Source organism: Oxyura jamaicensis, chromosome 1, assembly GCF_011077185.1.
Source record: "Oxyura jamaicensis isolate SHBP4307 breed ruddy duck chromosome 1, BPBGC_Ojam_1.0, whole genome shotgun sequence".
Classification (NCBI taxonomy): Eukaryota; Metazoa; Chordata; class Aves; order Anseriformes; family Anatidae; genus Oxyura; species Oxyura jamaicensis.
The window spans coordinates 36,040,804-36,056,257 of record NC_048893.1 but is presented as its reverse complement, the minus strand read 5'-3'; the positions used below and the strand labels follow the sequence as shown (position 1 = coordinate 36,056,257).

General features: G+C 43.7%; 1 protein-coding gene across 3 annotated transcripts in view; it reads right to left on the bottom strand.

Moving 5' to 3' along the window:
* HMGA2 (high mobility group AT-hook 2) overlaps positions 1-15,454 on the bottom strand; it is a 115,384-nt gene that overhangs the window by 12,014 nt on the left and 87,916 nt on the right. Inside the window, exons 4-5 of one of the 3 annotated variants that reach the window (XM_035344450.1) lie at positions 11,011-11,043; positions 5,416-5,483 (exon numbers count right to left, since the gene is read on the bottom strand). In XM_035344450.1, the coding sequence (XP_035200341.1) occupies positions 5,460-5,483; positions 11,011-11,043 (57 nt within the window). In that variant the 3' untranslated portion in view covers positions 5,416-5,459. Of the gene's footprint in view, positions 1-5,415; positions 5,484-11,010; positions 11,044-15,454 lie in introns of those variants that run through there. The other 2 variants (XM_035344448.1, XR_004755671.1) reach the window with 2 other exon arrangements.

The window sequence follows — 15,454 nt, the reverse complement described above, 5'->3', positions numbered from 1 at the left end:
TACTGATTGTGTAACCGTGGAGCACCTCTTTGTGCAGGCAAAGAGTGCAAAATCAGAGAGCTTTCTGTTGGTTTTAATAAACTCCCCCCATCCCCTCTCTTTTTTACTGCAAAGAATTTTGCTGCTATTTTATTATGTAATGCTGCAGGCTAAAAATATATCCCTAATTTAAGCCATCTTGCCAATAAATCTACAAATACCAGGTAATCCAAAAAGGGTAGTTATGGTCTAATGACATACTCTTCTTGTCATCTTAATATGTTCAACTCCTAAAGGATTTAGTGCGATGCATTTAAAGATTTTTCAACTTCTTGAATATCTCCACACAATCTGGTGCGAAGGGCAATAAAGTACGGCCCCCTTCAGCATGGAGCAGGAACCCAACTTTTCAAGTTCCATCTGCGCTACGACTCGGGTTACCACAGGGTGAAGCTTTTTCTTTCTCTAAGCAAGATAGCTTGATTTAAATGGAGTGGGCCTGTCCAACTTAATAGATAGTGATTATTTCCTTTTGATTATAGAGCCTTTTATGGGAGTTTCTTTTCCAATTGAACACATCTATATTCTATAATCAAATCAGAAAAGGTTCCTGCTGGAAATGTGTGTTCAAAACACATTTTCTTTTAGGAGTGAGACAGATTTACTGCAATTTATACCTCAATGTTAATCTATTCTCCTCTTCCTAAACATAAAAAATACTAATATAAATTACAGTTAATGCCCCACCATATAACACAGTTCTCAGGAGGCTATTAAAGTGATGGGCGAGCCGCCTAACATATTGTAACTGTCTCTCTGCTATTCTGATTTCAGTTTCCAGATTTTGCCTGAAAATAAGCGTGATTATCAGGGAAAGGGTGGGGGGGGAGCCATTCACTACCCTGAATCTGATATCTCCCTGGTCCTAGAGCTCACATGTCCCATCTTTCCAGACTCAAGTCTGGTTTCAATGGAGCTCTCATTTTTCTTCCCACTAATCCTGCCGTGAGATCAACCATTGGTAACTCTGTGAGAAATTAAATACCAGGATGTGGGAAATCTGAGATCTGAATTCAGGCAGAATGTGGGTGATTCTTTTTTTTTATTATTTTTTTTTTTTCTCTCCTTCTCTTTTCCCATGGTTGTTGTGTGGCAAATAGCTATCCAAACCTGAGATCAGAGATCAGCCCTTAACAACATGACTACATCAACAGATCAGACAGAGGTAACACACAAAGTACATTGGCAATATCATATCCCTTTTTAATACATGCAACAGTCATTCCTAAAGAGAGATTTTGGCCAACATTTTTTGAAAACATTCTGGAATTTCCAGAAATGCCTTACAGCAGGATCAGCAGCAGAACTTCATCATGGTGATGTTCAACATCTGGTGGAGCAGATTTCATAAAGAATTTAACATTTGTGGCATTGAATGATCCCAATGAAACAGGATCCATGAGATAGTTTGCTATGGTGGTGTGAATGCTACAATGCCCAACAGTTAGGCAGTCATTTTGAATGGCTTTTTTCCAGCCTCTGTGAGAAAAGCACATTTATTTATTTAGGTCGTATAAGGAGGCACTTGAGACACTTATAAATATTGGATTGCCCAAAGGCGGAGATGGGTCCTTTGTGCACTACTTGGCAATGTGCTCATGTTTGAAAAACACCTACATACTCCTGTAGCCTTCAACATTTAAGTACTTAGGAGCATGTCTCACGGCATAGTCTACTAAAAGGCTGTGATGCTTCCCAAATTTTACTCTGTCCATAACTGGTTTTAGAATGTCCTTTGTGATTTTATTGTGCATTGACTTAGACAAATCCTTTGCCTGAGTTTTCCTCTGTGAGTTTGCATGGGAGGAGGCATGCTCAGAGGTCCAGTTTGTCCGTCCCAGCCTTCATGTTTGCCACAGGTGTCACAAGCTGACAGGCTTGCCCAGGGAGGCCAGATGTCCACCCAGGGTAGCATGGCAGCACTGATTTCAAGGAACTAAATTCACTGAATTCCACAAATGCCCCATAGTGACTGACAGAGTAGCTATGAAATGCTCCTTATTCTTCTATTCTGAGACTGTTATTTTGGGCAACAAGGGGACCTTATAAAATTCCCCCAGTGCCATGGAAACCCCAGAATAAAATAAAATATTGGCTTCTTATTGCTTCCTTCCAGAACATGTTTAAAGATGTATATCAGTTAATGAGGGCTGAGCATACTGCTATTTTCCCTAGCCAAATCTTTTTTAATACTGCTGGTATGCACATACTGTAACTGACTATTCTAGCAAATTATTTAACAGATGACAAATGTATTTTCTTTGGTCTTAACTTCCATTCTCATTATGTCTCTTATTCAACCTCTGTTACAGCATATCCCACTCTTAACATATAATTTGCAACAAAATTTATATGGTCCTGAACAGGCATAGCAAAGATGCAGCAATTCCTAGAAGCGGATCATAGTCTTGTTGTTTAAGATCGTATCATACAACCCTGAGGACAATCTGAGTTAGAGAGGGCTTACATCCCATGTTTTTCAGTGTAGTAGATGAGCTGGGTTACAGCCCTTGGACACTTATTAATATTTATGCCAAGAATTAGGGCATTTTTCAGTGATTTCAGCTAGGTGTGGAGGAACAGCAATGATGCTCGATTGTGAAAGGTGCAGAGCCTTTTTGAGAGGCTCTGTAACCAAGCTCTTAGTGAAGAGTGCTTTCTTTCTGCACAGCCTTCTGACATGCCTCATCTTGGCTAATTAGCATTTTGATTATTTTTGTTGCCAGAAGTCCAAAGGCTGATTGTTCTGGTAGTTTCAACTTTCTGGATATCATTCTGGAAACACCCTAAAATAATCCAGATTTTCGGGGGGTGGCACAGTACTTCCCAGCATCCTGTATGCCTGTGAAGTTGGATACCCAAGTATTAGCAGTACAGACTCTTGTTACTCTTGGAAACCTCGGCCAAAATACATAGTACATGTATGTAAAAGTAGCACTGTTTAATTTACTCTTGACTGACATTTTGTAAACACTGTTCCCTGTCCAGCCATCTTTCTCAGTGGTGTTTCCCAGGCACACGTCACAGCCCCGTCTCTTCTGGCTATTGTTAGCGAGATGTTGGTTCATGTCAAATCAGAGCCAGGTTTTGAACTGAAGGGGGTGCCGCCCTCAGCAGCTTCCGTGGTCACAGCCTTGGGGTCACACACAAAGCCTGCCTGTCCACAGCCACCACCTGCCCATGGCAGGCTTCTTTCCCAAGCTGCAAAGGGAGAACCAGAGGTGGGCAGAGTGCAAGGACATGAAAAGGTTTTAGATCACCCCTTCAGCCCCCAGCCATCAGCTGTAGAGCCTGCATGAAGTGCCATGCATGGAGACGCTCAGTGGTTGTAATTCCAGGACTTTTTTGTGTCCTTTCCTCAGCATGGAGCATTTTAGGAGCAAGCCTTGCTCAGCACCTCGGGAAAGAGCAGCAACCCGATATCATGTCTGTATCGAATTGGCAAATGTGTGACCCGTGCTGCATTCAGATGGTGGCTTCCTGTGCTAGGGCTTGTGTCAAGGAAATTAAGTGTAGCATATTTAAAGAGTTGAAATAACCTTATTTTGCCTTGTGACTGTTCAGAGCTGAAGACTCCTCCCAGGCTGGACTATGCAGTAACACTCCTGCTCCAACTGCTTCAGAAGCTGGCCGACAAAGCCAGGACATCTCTTGAGCTGCATGTTGCAGCACATAAAGACTCTGATTCCCCAGGAAACCATGAAGCAAAAATATCTTCCAAGATCTGATTCCTTTTTAGTCACATAAAATCATGAATGTATGCATGCTCATAACTCCCTTTCGTAAGAAGCATCTCGGTTTTAACAGAGGAGGGATCAAGGCACAGCAAGACTTGCCTGAAAATTAGCTTGCACACTGCAGTGCTTAGCACTAACAGATTCAAAGGAAGCGTGAGGCTCACCCATCGTGGGTGAATGGGACACTTCTACTCCTCAGTCAGCATGTGGGGACAAGGGGACAGACACTCAGCCTGCTTTGCATGCCACTGGCACACCAAGCAAGGGGATGCATAATTCAGCACTGAGGCAGGTGCTGCTGTGAAGCTGGGGCTTATCCAAACTATTTTCCTCCTGCGCTGTGAGAAGCAGGCTGCTCCTGCTCCCCTACAAAACTCATTCCACTCCCACCACCACCCCCCAAATCCTGGCTGCTGGCAGAGGGCACAGAGGGTTTCTAAGTCCCCAGAAACCCGAGACATGAGCCTGGGGCAGGCAGTGCCTTGCAGCAGTGCAGCTGCTGGGCAGGCACAGCTGCGAGCATGTCCCTCCATCTTGCAATGCAGCTAAGGCGTCCACTGGCTCCGAGACAGAGACTGGACAAGCAGCAGTCTGGGGATTTGGTGCTCTTCTCTGTCAACACCCAAATTCTAGCAGCCTGGATGTATCGGTAAATTTAGACCAAAAAGCTTGAGGGATGTATTACCAAGGTTATTTGAGTATCTAACAACTCACTGTTAAATGAAGTAGTGGTGTCTAATGAACAATTACATGTTTAACTACCTGTGTAAAACCCATCTTTCTGTTCCCCTTGCATTCTCTATGAAATGGTGGAAATGCTGGATGAGCTCTTTTTGTATTTTTGTTTATGATATAAAGGGTACAGCTGAAGAAAAAACTCAAATAAGTATTTGAGTATTTTGCTGTGAGCAAAAGCAATTTTTATAAAAGTGATTTTCATAAAGTTGGTGTTCGGTAGATGACTCTGTAGCCCCAGTGTTCACTCTGTGAGTATACTTACTGGCAGTGTCTGCCATCCTGACACTGAGAAGCCAGTGTGCACCTACCACCATCAATAAAAGAAACCATCAAAATATGAGAAAAAAGATTGCCTCATTGAGCAGCAACCAACATCTTCAGATCACTGTATTTCTGACTTCTTACTCTTTTAAAGTAACCAAATACCTGAATATACTCCTGTACTAAAGGAATTTTTTTATTTTCTTCACTTCCTTCCCACCACATATTTTTTCCACACCTTTGTTTCATTTATTTAAAACCAAATTTCTGGAAGCATTAATCTCAAAAAAGTTACACTATCATGGTATGTAATAAATGAAAATCATAAACACTTAAACTTTGGAAATGTGATTCTTAAAATGGTTTGGGTATTTAGGTCTCACTGATTTATATTATTCAGATCCGATTCAGAAGTTATGCCATATAAATAACAAATTATTTGCTATCAGAAATGCCTGACTTCCTCTTCTAGACCTCATTCTTTAGCACGGTATTTCATAGAACTGGTACCTGCACCTTCTATGTTTTTCCCCATATATTTTTCAGTTTGTTTAAAAAATGTGGTGTTTTTTTTTTTGTTTTGTTTTTGTTTTTTTTTTTAATTTTAGGCAAACCACTCAAACTCCCTGTCACAATAAACCAACTGTAAAAGAAGACTGAGAATGTCTTCCTCTGGAAACCACATCATGCAGTTGCCACCATTCTACCCTGGAAGGAAAAAGAAAGTAAGACCCTAAAGACAGTCAACCTCCCTGAGACTCCATCTACTGTAATTATGTGGAAAGTAAGAGGCTTTCCTGATTCCCTTAAAATCAAATTTAGACCACTTCCAGAGGAATGGTAACGTCCTTTCTGCAGTACAGGTACCTACCTAATTTCTTCATGATTCTAGCTCTAATCCACAACTTTTATATTATTCTTATTTATTTATTTATTTATTTGCATCTTATGCCAAGCAATCCTTATAGGTTGCTCGAAACAGCAGAAATGGCAACAATAAAGGCTAGTTTTCAAACCCAGGCCCTTTTTTCATAAGACAGTTTCATCCATTTGTTATAACAATCTCCTCAAATCAGAACAATGTTTCAACACTCAGAATCAAAATCTGGAAGGTTTCTCCAAAGCAAAAGCCTCAACACCAAAAAGTAAATCCTATTTTGATTTTAAAAAAACTCAAGTGATCATAATAATGTGGAGCTTTGGAAAAACTAACCTTCCAAGGACACCTATGGGGAAAAAGGTCAATAAAAACAGGTTATTTCATTGTGAAGCTATTTATGCAAAAAAACCTGGCCAGCTCCAGCAAGCATTGTCCCCTTTCTGGCAGTGGTGGGAGGCAGGGCACTGAGCTGGGGGGCCCCACAGCAGGTCCAGGGCTCAGCCCCGCTGGGAAAACTTTGGGCGACTCCTCTGGGACCATGGCCCACACGGGGAGGTGCAGTGAGTCCAGGCTCACTGAGCTGTGATATCGTGATATCCACTTGCTCCACGTGTGTGCGTGTGTTGCCTGGGGCCTCTAGCACAAATAATATGGCCTCTACCACTGTCTTTGGGAAAACAATCGGTGTTTGCTTTAAAAATAACACTAATAAAAGAACGGTAACTCAGCCTTTCAGAGGGTGTTCTGGAATGGTATGCACGACACGCATGCAACCTATATTGAAGTGTAAAATTCCATCTACATATGGAAAATACAGTTTTCTCCCTCTGGGAACTGACAACTTTCCAATTCTCCTTATCAGTAAATACAGAAAAAGTACAGGATACACAAAACAGCTTGCTGGATGCAGTGGGAAGAGCGTGGAAACCCCAGGGAAGCAGGTCCACCCCCAGGGTGGAGATGTTTCTACAGCTATGGCTGTGATGAGCAAAGCTGCAATATTCCCCACTGGGAAGGACACGGGGTGGGCTCGGGCAGGGACACATGTTCTCTCCGACATGTAAGTGCACCCGTGTGGCTGCGAATCATTTGCCAGGCTTTCCGTGACACTACTAGTTTCTTTCAACCCGAGTCCTTGATAACATGGACCTTTGGAGTTATTTTCTACCGCATTTATCTCTGGGATTTCCTAGAAGGGAGAAGACAAAAATCCCCATGTGGTGGTAGCAGGTATGCAGAACATCTGAAGCTTGTGGAATTGCAGACGTATTGCACCGTGCAAAGAGGTGACGCAGTACTTGGGCACCGTGGGGCCACCAGGCAGGCTGTCCCAGCGTGTCAGACCTGCCCCACAGGCACCACGTCTCCTGGTCTCAGCTGCACTCACGAAGTCTGATGCTTCTGGGCTGCATATGAATTGTGTGAATCATCAGTGCAAGTCCTGGGCTGCAGAGCCTGCCTGACACTTTTAGGATTTACTGTTTCTCCTACATCGAGTGCACGTGTGATGGAGACAGATGGGGAACACATACAACCTGAAGTTGTGAGGTGTATATGTATTATGCCTAATTAATATGCATAACTTTATTTATACCAAGCCTAAGAACTGAATAAGATGAAAAAATGCAGTGAATCTGCATTTACTTTCTTATACAAAACAATGCTTTTCTTTTTAGCTCTTTTTTCTTGTTGGGATTTGTTTGTTTGTTTTGTTTTAAAAGCACCTAATGCTAGCATTAGGTAGAAAAGTACTCTTAGGCTTGCAGTGAGTGATATGCTCTCTTTCAGACTCAGACACAAACTTAAGAGACTGCAAGGATTTCAGATTTTAATAGACCTCCCAAAGAGATTATAAGAAAATTTTCAAAGGGCTGTTCTACACTCACTGTATTTCTTCTCTCCAGAAATGATAAAAATAAAACATGTCCTGTTTCCAGAAAACTTTGATAGCTTTCATGATGTTTTCCTAAAAATATCTATTTCCTTTGCATTACTTAAGAGTGTAACTCCCCCATATGGCTGAGGCTACAGCTGCTACAAATAGATTAAAAACAAGGAAATGCAGAATTTTCTATTTGGACTGCTTATTTTTACACCCTGGTAAGAATGTTACCTCATCATAATTATAAGATATGACTGCCCATTCTTTGGAGATGGAGAAGATTTAAAAGGAGCTTCTTGTTTTTGAGGTTTAGGCACGTATTTACATGAACGAGCTAAACTTACTGATGCCGTGCAGTTAGGCTTGCTATCTTTTCCTCATTTCCCCAGGGAAGTGTGAGAGGATGCATCAGTGACCACCACAAACGTGCGTACAGACTATATTATTTAAAGCTTTGTATTAATAATACGGATGGGCAGATTTCCAGTGGAGTTTACTGTAGCATTTGCCAGTTGCATGATGGTCGATGTTAACAACTCTGAGGATGATTGAAGATATCACAGAAATTTATACAGGCATCTGTATGGCCCTAAGCTGGACATTAGACATCCATAAAGAGATTTAGAGCATGGCATGCCCTGCACAATACTTAAAAGCTGGGAAAAGGTGATGGGAAGGGAGCTATTATGAATAGAAGAAGAATACTATCTGGTTTTGCTGCTTCTACATTTTTAAAAATAAAACAAAACCAAGAGGTATATGCAGTAGCAACAGGAACAAGAGCAACAGTGATGTAAACTAACACTCACAGAAATCTTTTGGAAAATGCCAGAAATTCAAAGCACAGCATGCAGGGATAAAACCTGACCCAGGTTTTCTGCCACTTTTACCATGGCATACCGGGTAACATGCTCACCATCACACAGCAGCTCTTGACTGCAACCTCTTACAGTCCTCACTGATGAAGAAAGGATACATTTCTAACTTAATCCAGACTGCCACATGGTAAAGCCATCTGGGAGGATATTTTGAAGGAAACAGATGGAAAAGGAAGAGATTCCTCTGAATGTAGTGTAAGATTTACATTATCCTCCATGAACTTCCATGTAGTCCCCATGTTTATATAATTTATCACTATTTCCTTAGACAGCTCAGATTAGGAAGCCTGCATGAGCTCATGTTCGTGTTGTTAATTCTGAGTCTGTACCTCCCTCCTTTAAAGGGAAATTCAGTAGTGTAAAAAGACAACGGAGAAAGGCAACCGGACTCCAGCGAAAACCAGCAGCACGAAGCTCCTGATGGTCCCAGGAATCGCACTGTTTTACCTCTTCCTTCTTTTAGCCTCAGGAAGACACTGTCAGGAGAGCTTGCTCACAGCAATATACATTTTTTTCTCTGCTGCACACCCACAGCCAGCAAAAATACAATGTTGTGTCAGCAGAAGTGTGGGAGCAGGGCCTATTTAGACCAGGAAGGGTTAAAGACAAGTCAATGATTTCATTGAAAATCCCTCAGGCCAAGGATTAAAAAAAGAAATGTTCTCTGAGTGAAGACATGGCATACAAATAATTTAAAGACTGTAATTTCACTAGTTGTGCTGTGATGACTGGGGATTGCTAAAAAGCCTTCTCCCTCCTTTCATGCATTCTTCTGTGCCTCCTCGTTTTCTATGCAAACATTTCCATTACTAATGGGACTGTCAAAGGGCCTCCTTTTCTCTCATTTGCCCTCCCTGACCACAAAGATGCTGCAGAGGCACCATGCAGCAGCGACTGTGGCTGAAACACCCTCTGGCATCCCCACCAGTCACCGTTTCGGGAAAGAAAGGACAGGAAGATCCACAAAGGGAATCCTAGTGCTTCAGTTCAAGCTCCTACATCACTATATCCGTCATTACTTTGTTCTGCTACCAAGCAATGGAGCAGGTCCCCGCTCCATCTTCTGACACCCCACCTCAGCCTTGGTCTCAGGCATTTCTTCCTCTCCCATGCCAGTGCTCGCACTCGATTATCATTCAAACAAAACACGACAAAGTGCCTGGGGAAGTAGAGGTGCTAGCACCATTGTGTGCCGTGTGGCAGGGCTACAAGCTCCAGACCCCTTTAACCTGCTGACCCCCACGGGCATGAGCTCCCTGCCACCTACCAGGGGTAACGGAATGCAAACAGCCCCCATCTTCACCTCCTGGCCTTGGCCTCCTTGGCACAGCACGATTCGAGCCCCCCAGGTGCCACGGAGGAGATGGCTGGCTTTGTGCCCACCGACAGATTTACTACCAGGCTGTGGGAGGAGCAGCATGACTGCGGCCCTAACAGTTGAAGGATGTAAGTGAGACCAGGGAGAGGAAATATCTTTTATTAGACCAACTCGGCGTGTTTTGAATTGTGTGTTGTAGTTAAAAGGTAGGTCCTCGGGGACGGTTGCCGTGTTTCTTCCATAAGCTGGCCTAATAAAAGATGTTACCTCTCCTTGCAAAATTTACCTTACTTGAAGAGACTACCACATTCATCCTGAATGTTATCTCTGCCATTCGGAGGCATTAATATCATCGCCAGCGCCACTCATTCACCACTACCGTGACTGTATTGATTCCTTTTGCAGAAACCTGATTCCTCTGCATACTTGTGAGTGTTGCATCATCTCACCCCTTCAACTCACAGCTAGGATGTTTTCTGTTTCTTATGTAACAGCTCTTAATTCAGATTACGGTAGACATTACAATAGTGCACACTGTACAATACTGTATTAAAACTGTACGGTAGAAAAACAGAGGTATTATTCCCTTCTGAAAGCAGACCTCTCTCCAGAAAAGCACCAGACCCTTTCTGCTCTTGACTCAGCCATCATTCATGTTCACCAAGGTAGGGCAGCACTGCCCTGGGGACTCTGCTGAGCATGGACAGGCAGACCTGCTCCCATGCCCATACTCTTCTCTGCTGCAGTGTATGTAACAAAGTGGCATAGTTAGAGAAGAACGCCATCCAAAAAAAAGATCCTCAAATGCGTTAGTCTTTAAGATGGTTTAATGATCAAGTTCAGCCTATTTTATTCTGTGGATTTAGAGACTCGTTTATACCAGTGGGGAGAAGGGTTTTACACCTGTGTCCCCCCTTCCTGCAAGCAGTCCCCCGTTACCCAGGCTCAGGACACACACGAGTGCCTAGCTCAAGCTGGACTGGCACCAGACGTGTGCGTGGCTGTGTTGTCATCACCAGGTGGCAGCTGCAGAAATGACATTTCAGAGGACGTTTCTGAGCAAGCACCTTCCACCCAGGCTGCAGTTCCACTGCTGCCTCGTCTCCTTCCTGAGGGCCACCATGCGAATTGTCTGGGTGGTTGTGCCTAACAAGCAAGCCAGCACCTATCCTCCCTTTCATATTATTGATGCATTTCCCCTTACTCTTTACCAGTTTAAATACTGAAGAAGTATTCAATTTAAGATAGTGTAAGGAATTTAAATCATTTTTTCTTACCTGAGCAGGCTTCTTTTGAACCACTTGTTGAGGCTGAAAAAAAAAAAGAAAAAAAAAAGCTTGGTGAGAAGCAAAATTCACTGAGGTCACTTAGCAGTCATTTCACAGGTGCTGGGAAAAATAGTTTCAGCATAAGAAATAAAAACACAGGCAAAACCCACATTCAGAAAGGGAGTGATGCATGTACCCTGGTCTTGCACTTAGCCTCTCCTACACATATCTATGACCTTACTCTGAAGCAGTTCCTATTGCGGTGGAACAAGAAGAAGATGTTGAATTTGTGTAATTAAAACCAAAGTGATACCTAATGTAGCATGTTAAACTTCCAGCTCCTCCATGGTACTGCTAGATTTACTTTGCTGCATTACGTATCAGACTGAGAATGGCCTAGTTTTGGAACTAGAGCTTGTCATCTCCATGGATGCTGATTACTCTTTTCCCCCACTCTTTTGGCCATGAGCTGTGGGAAAGCCCTCCCTGCTGGCCACAGGGCTTGGGCAGAGAGGTGACAGATGTGTTCCCAAGCCAGGGCTTCCCACCCAACCACAGCCATCCTTGCTGAAGCCATCAGGCTGGGGTGGGCAGCACCTCTGGTCCCAGGGTGCTCTGGTTTGGAAGTTCTAGCTGAATGAAAGCACTGGATGTGATTTTGGGGATGCCCATCACGAGGCTGCTTGGGTGCGTGGCCAAGGAGAGATGGGGGCTGTGTCCACCTGCCTGCCCAGGGCCTGGTGGCACAGCCACGGGGACCTCAGCAGCAATCTTTTCTGGCTGCCCCTACCCAGGAGCAGGAAATATGGTCCTCAGGAGGGTCAGGAAACCCACTGAGGTGCCAGGGCCCTGCATCCAAGCCCCGGGGAGGAGGAGGAGTATCAGTTAAGGAACTAATGCCTGCATGCTTAGAATACACCACGGCTGCTCTGCTGACATGACCCCTGTGGGTGCTAGGAGCAGCACAGAACAATAAGACCACAGATAAAGGATAAAATCCTGACACTGTGAGCACAAAAGGGCTTTTCTTACTCCAGTGGGGCAAAGCTGCCTTCCCCCTCTCTGCCCCCAGGATTTTCTGTTTTCAAAGTACATGAATCGCACCCAATGATTTTCTTCCTGCCCTTCCTTCCTGCCTGTTCCTAATCCCAGCCGTGATTTTAGTGCCTCACTTGGGCAGAAGCCAACATGCTGTCCCTCTGGATAGCCAAAACCCTAATTTTCATGACAGTATAGTAGGAAATAACTGGAATATTTCTGAATAAACAGTTTAGTGTAACTGGCCTTTCAGAGCAATATTTCAGTGGGAAGGATCAATGAAAATGTAAATTAAATGTAACTGATTCAATTCAGACTGCCCACCACAAGCGTCCCATTTTAACAAGAGATGCTTTGTTTATTTTCAGTCATTTTTTCTAATTCAGCGGAATCCTATTGCTGTTTTATTTTTTGTATCTCTGCCTCAGGCTCCAAGTTCTGCTCTCGAATAAATATGAGGGGGGAAAAAAAATCAATGACTGGGTCCGTCTTTAAACTTCAGGGTGGATCCTTTTATTTTCCATTAAACTCCCTTGCAATGGAGAAGCGATTACCAAAGCACACATTTTATTGATGCCTTCTCCAGGTGGACTGCAAGCCCTGAGCTGATTACAGGGCATTTGCTGCCCTTAGACAAAGGAATTATTTGTTTCATAGGAATCCCTCGTAATTACAGAGTTCATTGAGCTCCTCAGTAATCTGAAGTGCTTTTCCACTTTATTTTCTTTTTCTTGCCTGCTGATTACACCTGTGCACGTGTTTACTCCCAGGCCACATGAAATCTGTAGACATTCTTAGCGGCTGACTCTTTTCTCCTGTGCAGAAATCCCCATATATTTTTGGCTGTGTGCTCTGCATTCATGTGACTCTCACACACTGTAGCTCAATGAAATCTTCTGAAAGGGCTGCCAACTCACCAAATTTTCCATGAATTAGGTCCTGACACTTCAATGAGAGGAAAGACAATGTCTGAAACAAGGCCAACCCTGGCTTTCTGCCTAGTATGTGTCAAAGTAATTCTACCAGCTGCCCTTCTACACAGCACTTCATACTTTTCAGACCACCAGAAAGCCCCTTGAATACTTTCAGTGATAGCTGGGGCTCGGGCTGCCAGTGTGTTTTCCCAGCCTCTGGCACCCAGTGGCTCCAGACTGGACCTAGAAAGTTTTTGTGTGTGTTTGTTTTGTTTTGTTTTTATTTTTATGAATGGCTTTCGCAGGGGACTCTGACTCGAGCACAACACTATACAGCCATTCATAAAAAGCAGAGGGAAAATATTGTACTTTGCCCAGTTGGAAACTGCCTGTGATACTGACCAAAGCTCGCAGGAATCTCAGTCATTCGAGATCTTTGCTATCTCAGTGCTCCATGTCAAGAGCTCCCTGGCAGCGTCTGCTTGCTGCCAGCGAGGTTTCCAGCAGGGAACAGCGCATGTTGTGCTTTCTCCCTTAGATGGAAGAAGCGAAGCTACGAGGGACGAAAAGCAGGGCTCAGCCCCTTGGCTGCTGTTAGCGGCACGCAGCACCGACACACTGGGAACCGTGCCCACGCCTGCCAAGCTGAGGGCCACGGCATGTGAGGGCTGAATCATGGCAAGCACACTGAGGGCTGGCACCCAGGGGCACCGCTCGCCCCGCTGGTGATGCAACCGGACAAACACTCCCTGGGTAAAAACAGCAAGGTCCAATCCTGCCAGGACCCCTGCATCTGCTCACTCAACAACCATGGCACTTGGGGCAACCCAAAACAGGAGAACTGAGGCGGACGGGAATAATGAAAAGTCTCCTAAGCACCTCCTTGATTTCTGTAACCGTTGTGGATGGAAACTGCTTGACACACTACGGATACAAATGCGTGTACTCACTGAGCTTTGTGTTCACAAAGAGAGTTAAGAGATCTTTTCAGACACAGGTCTGATCTGAAAGGCTCTTGCAAATGCATGTTTGACTAGTTGGGAAGAAAGGGAATCCGTCTTGGTTACGGAAAAGATTGGAACCACAAAAAAGACAAGGACAAGAGACTTTAAAGAGGTGCCTTGGAGCAAAATGAAGTTGTACGCGAGACATGAGAGCTCTGAACTATTACAAATCCCTCCAGGAGACTGCAGAGTAAGATGGCAGCCCTCCCGCTCTGCCAGAGGCTGGCTCGCTTGCTTAAGTGATCACATGTAAGGGGAGCTGTGTGAAACGCACAACTTCCACATTTTGCTGTTACCCCAAATTGAAAAACCAACTATTTTACACTGAATCTGTATCAGCTGAAATTCTGGATACCTGAAATCAAAATTTACTGTTTTATGTCAAATACAAGACAGTCTCAAGGCAGGAAGACCAAATGACAGTGTTGGAAAAATCCTGTGACCACGTCATTTAAATGACTACCATACAAGAACAAATACAAAATACAGCAGAGTGCATGTTTAAACTACTATGTATACACGAGCTAAGACAAAATACTGTAATTTAAAACTTTGTGATAAGACCCCTAACTTTGAAGAGAAAAAAATTAACCACCTAAAGAGCAATGTACACAAACCTTTTGGTGGCTTTATCTTTGGCTGTAAGGTTTGGAAGTTCAAAGCCCAGCTGTTTATCTTCTACAACACACTTCTTTCACCACTCCTCTGCCACCTCACCCCTCTATTTATTTTCAAATTCTGTCACTTTACCCTTTGTCAATATCCTAGATGTGTCCTTACAGACAAAACCTTGTTCAGGCATTCCTTGTCTCTGCCAAAACCTGTACCATCAGATAATTTTCTCTCTGTTGGTAAATACAGACACCGGTCAAACAATTTCTCTGCTTTCTACACAAGAACAAAAGAGCCGCCTCATGTGACGAGTCCATATTCATCTTGTACCAGCAGCCAGAAGTTGTATCAAATTCAATTTGTCACACCTCCCCTTCTCTAAAGTGCGGCTTCTTACCCTTTGACTTTTCGTAGCCTTATAAAAATAAGGATGGCTACGGGTAAGTCTATGTCAACCAGGACGAGCGATGCTGGAACACATTTTTAATGATCGGAGAGAAAAGCACTGGCCTGCATGCAAATCATTCACCTACTGCTGTGCCTGAAGCTCCAAGGGCATGCCGCAGAGTCACGGTGCTCCTAGGTTTTGTGTCTGCATCTTCCTCTTGAAATGGGGCAATATGAAGATGTTTGACTGATGCTTCTTGGCAACAGTGACTCTCTATTTTATTCCCACAGCTTGACACAGACAAGACATTCGCATGGAGGTAGCTCTGCTGGTGAGGCTAAATGACCGTGATGGAAACTAATACCCAGTTAGGATGACATTTATAGTGCTGACAGCTCAGTGTTGTGCAGAGATCATTAAAATAATTTCATAGGTCACCCAAACACTTGTAGTTCTAAATTAAAAGATGAGTAAAACCATATTTAGACTTTTTTGTC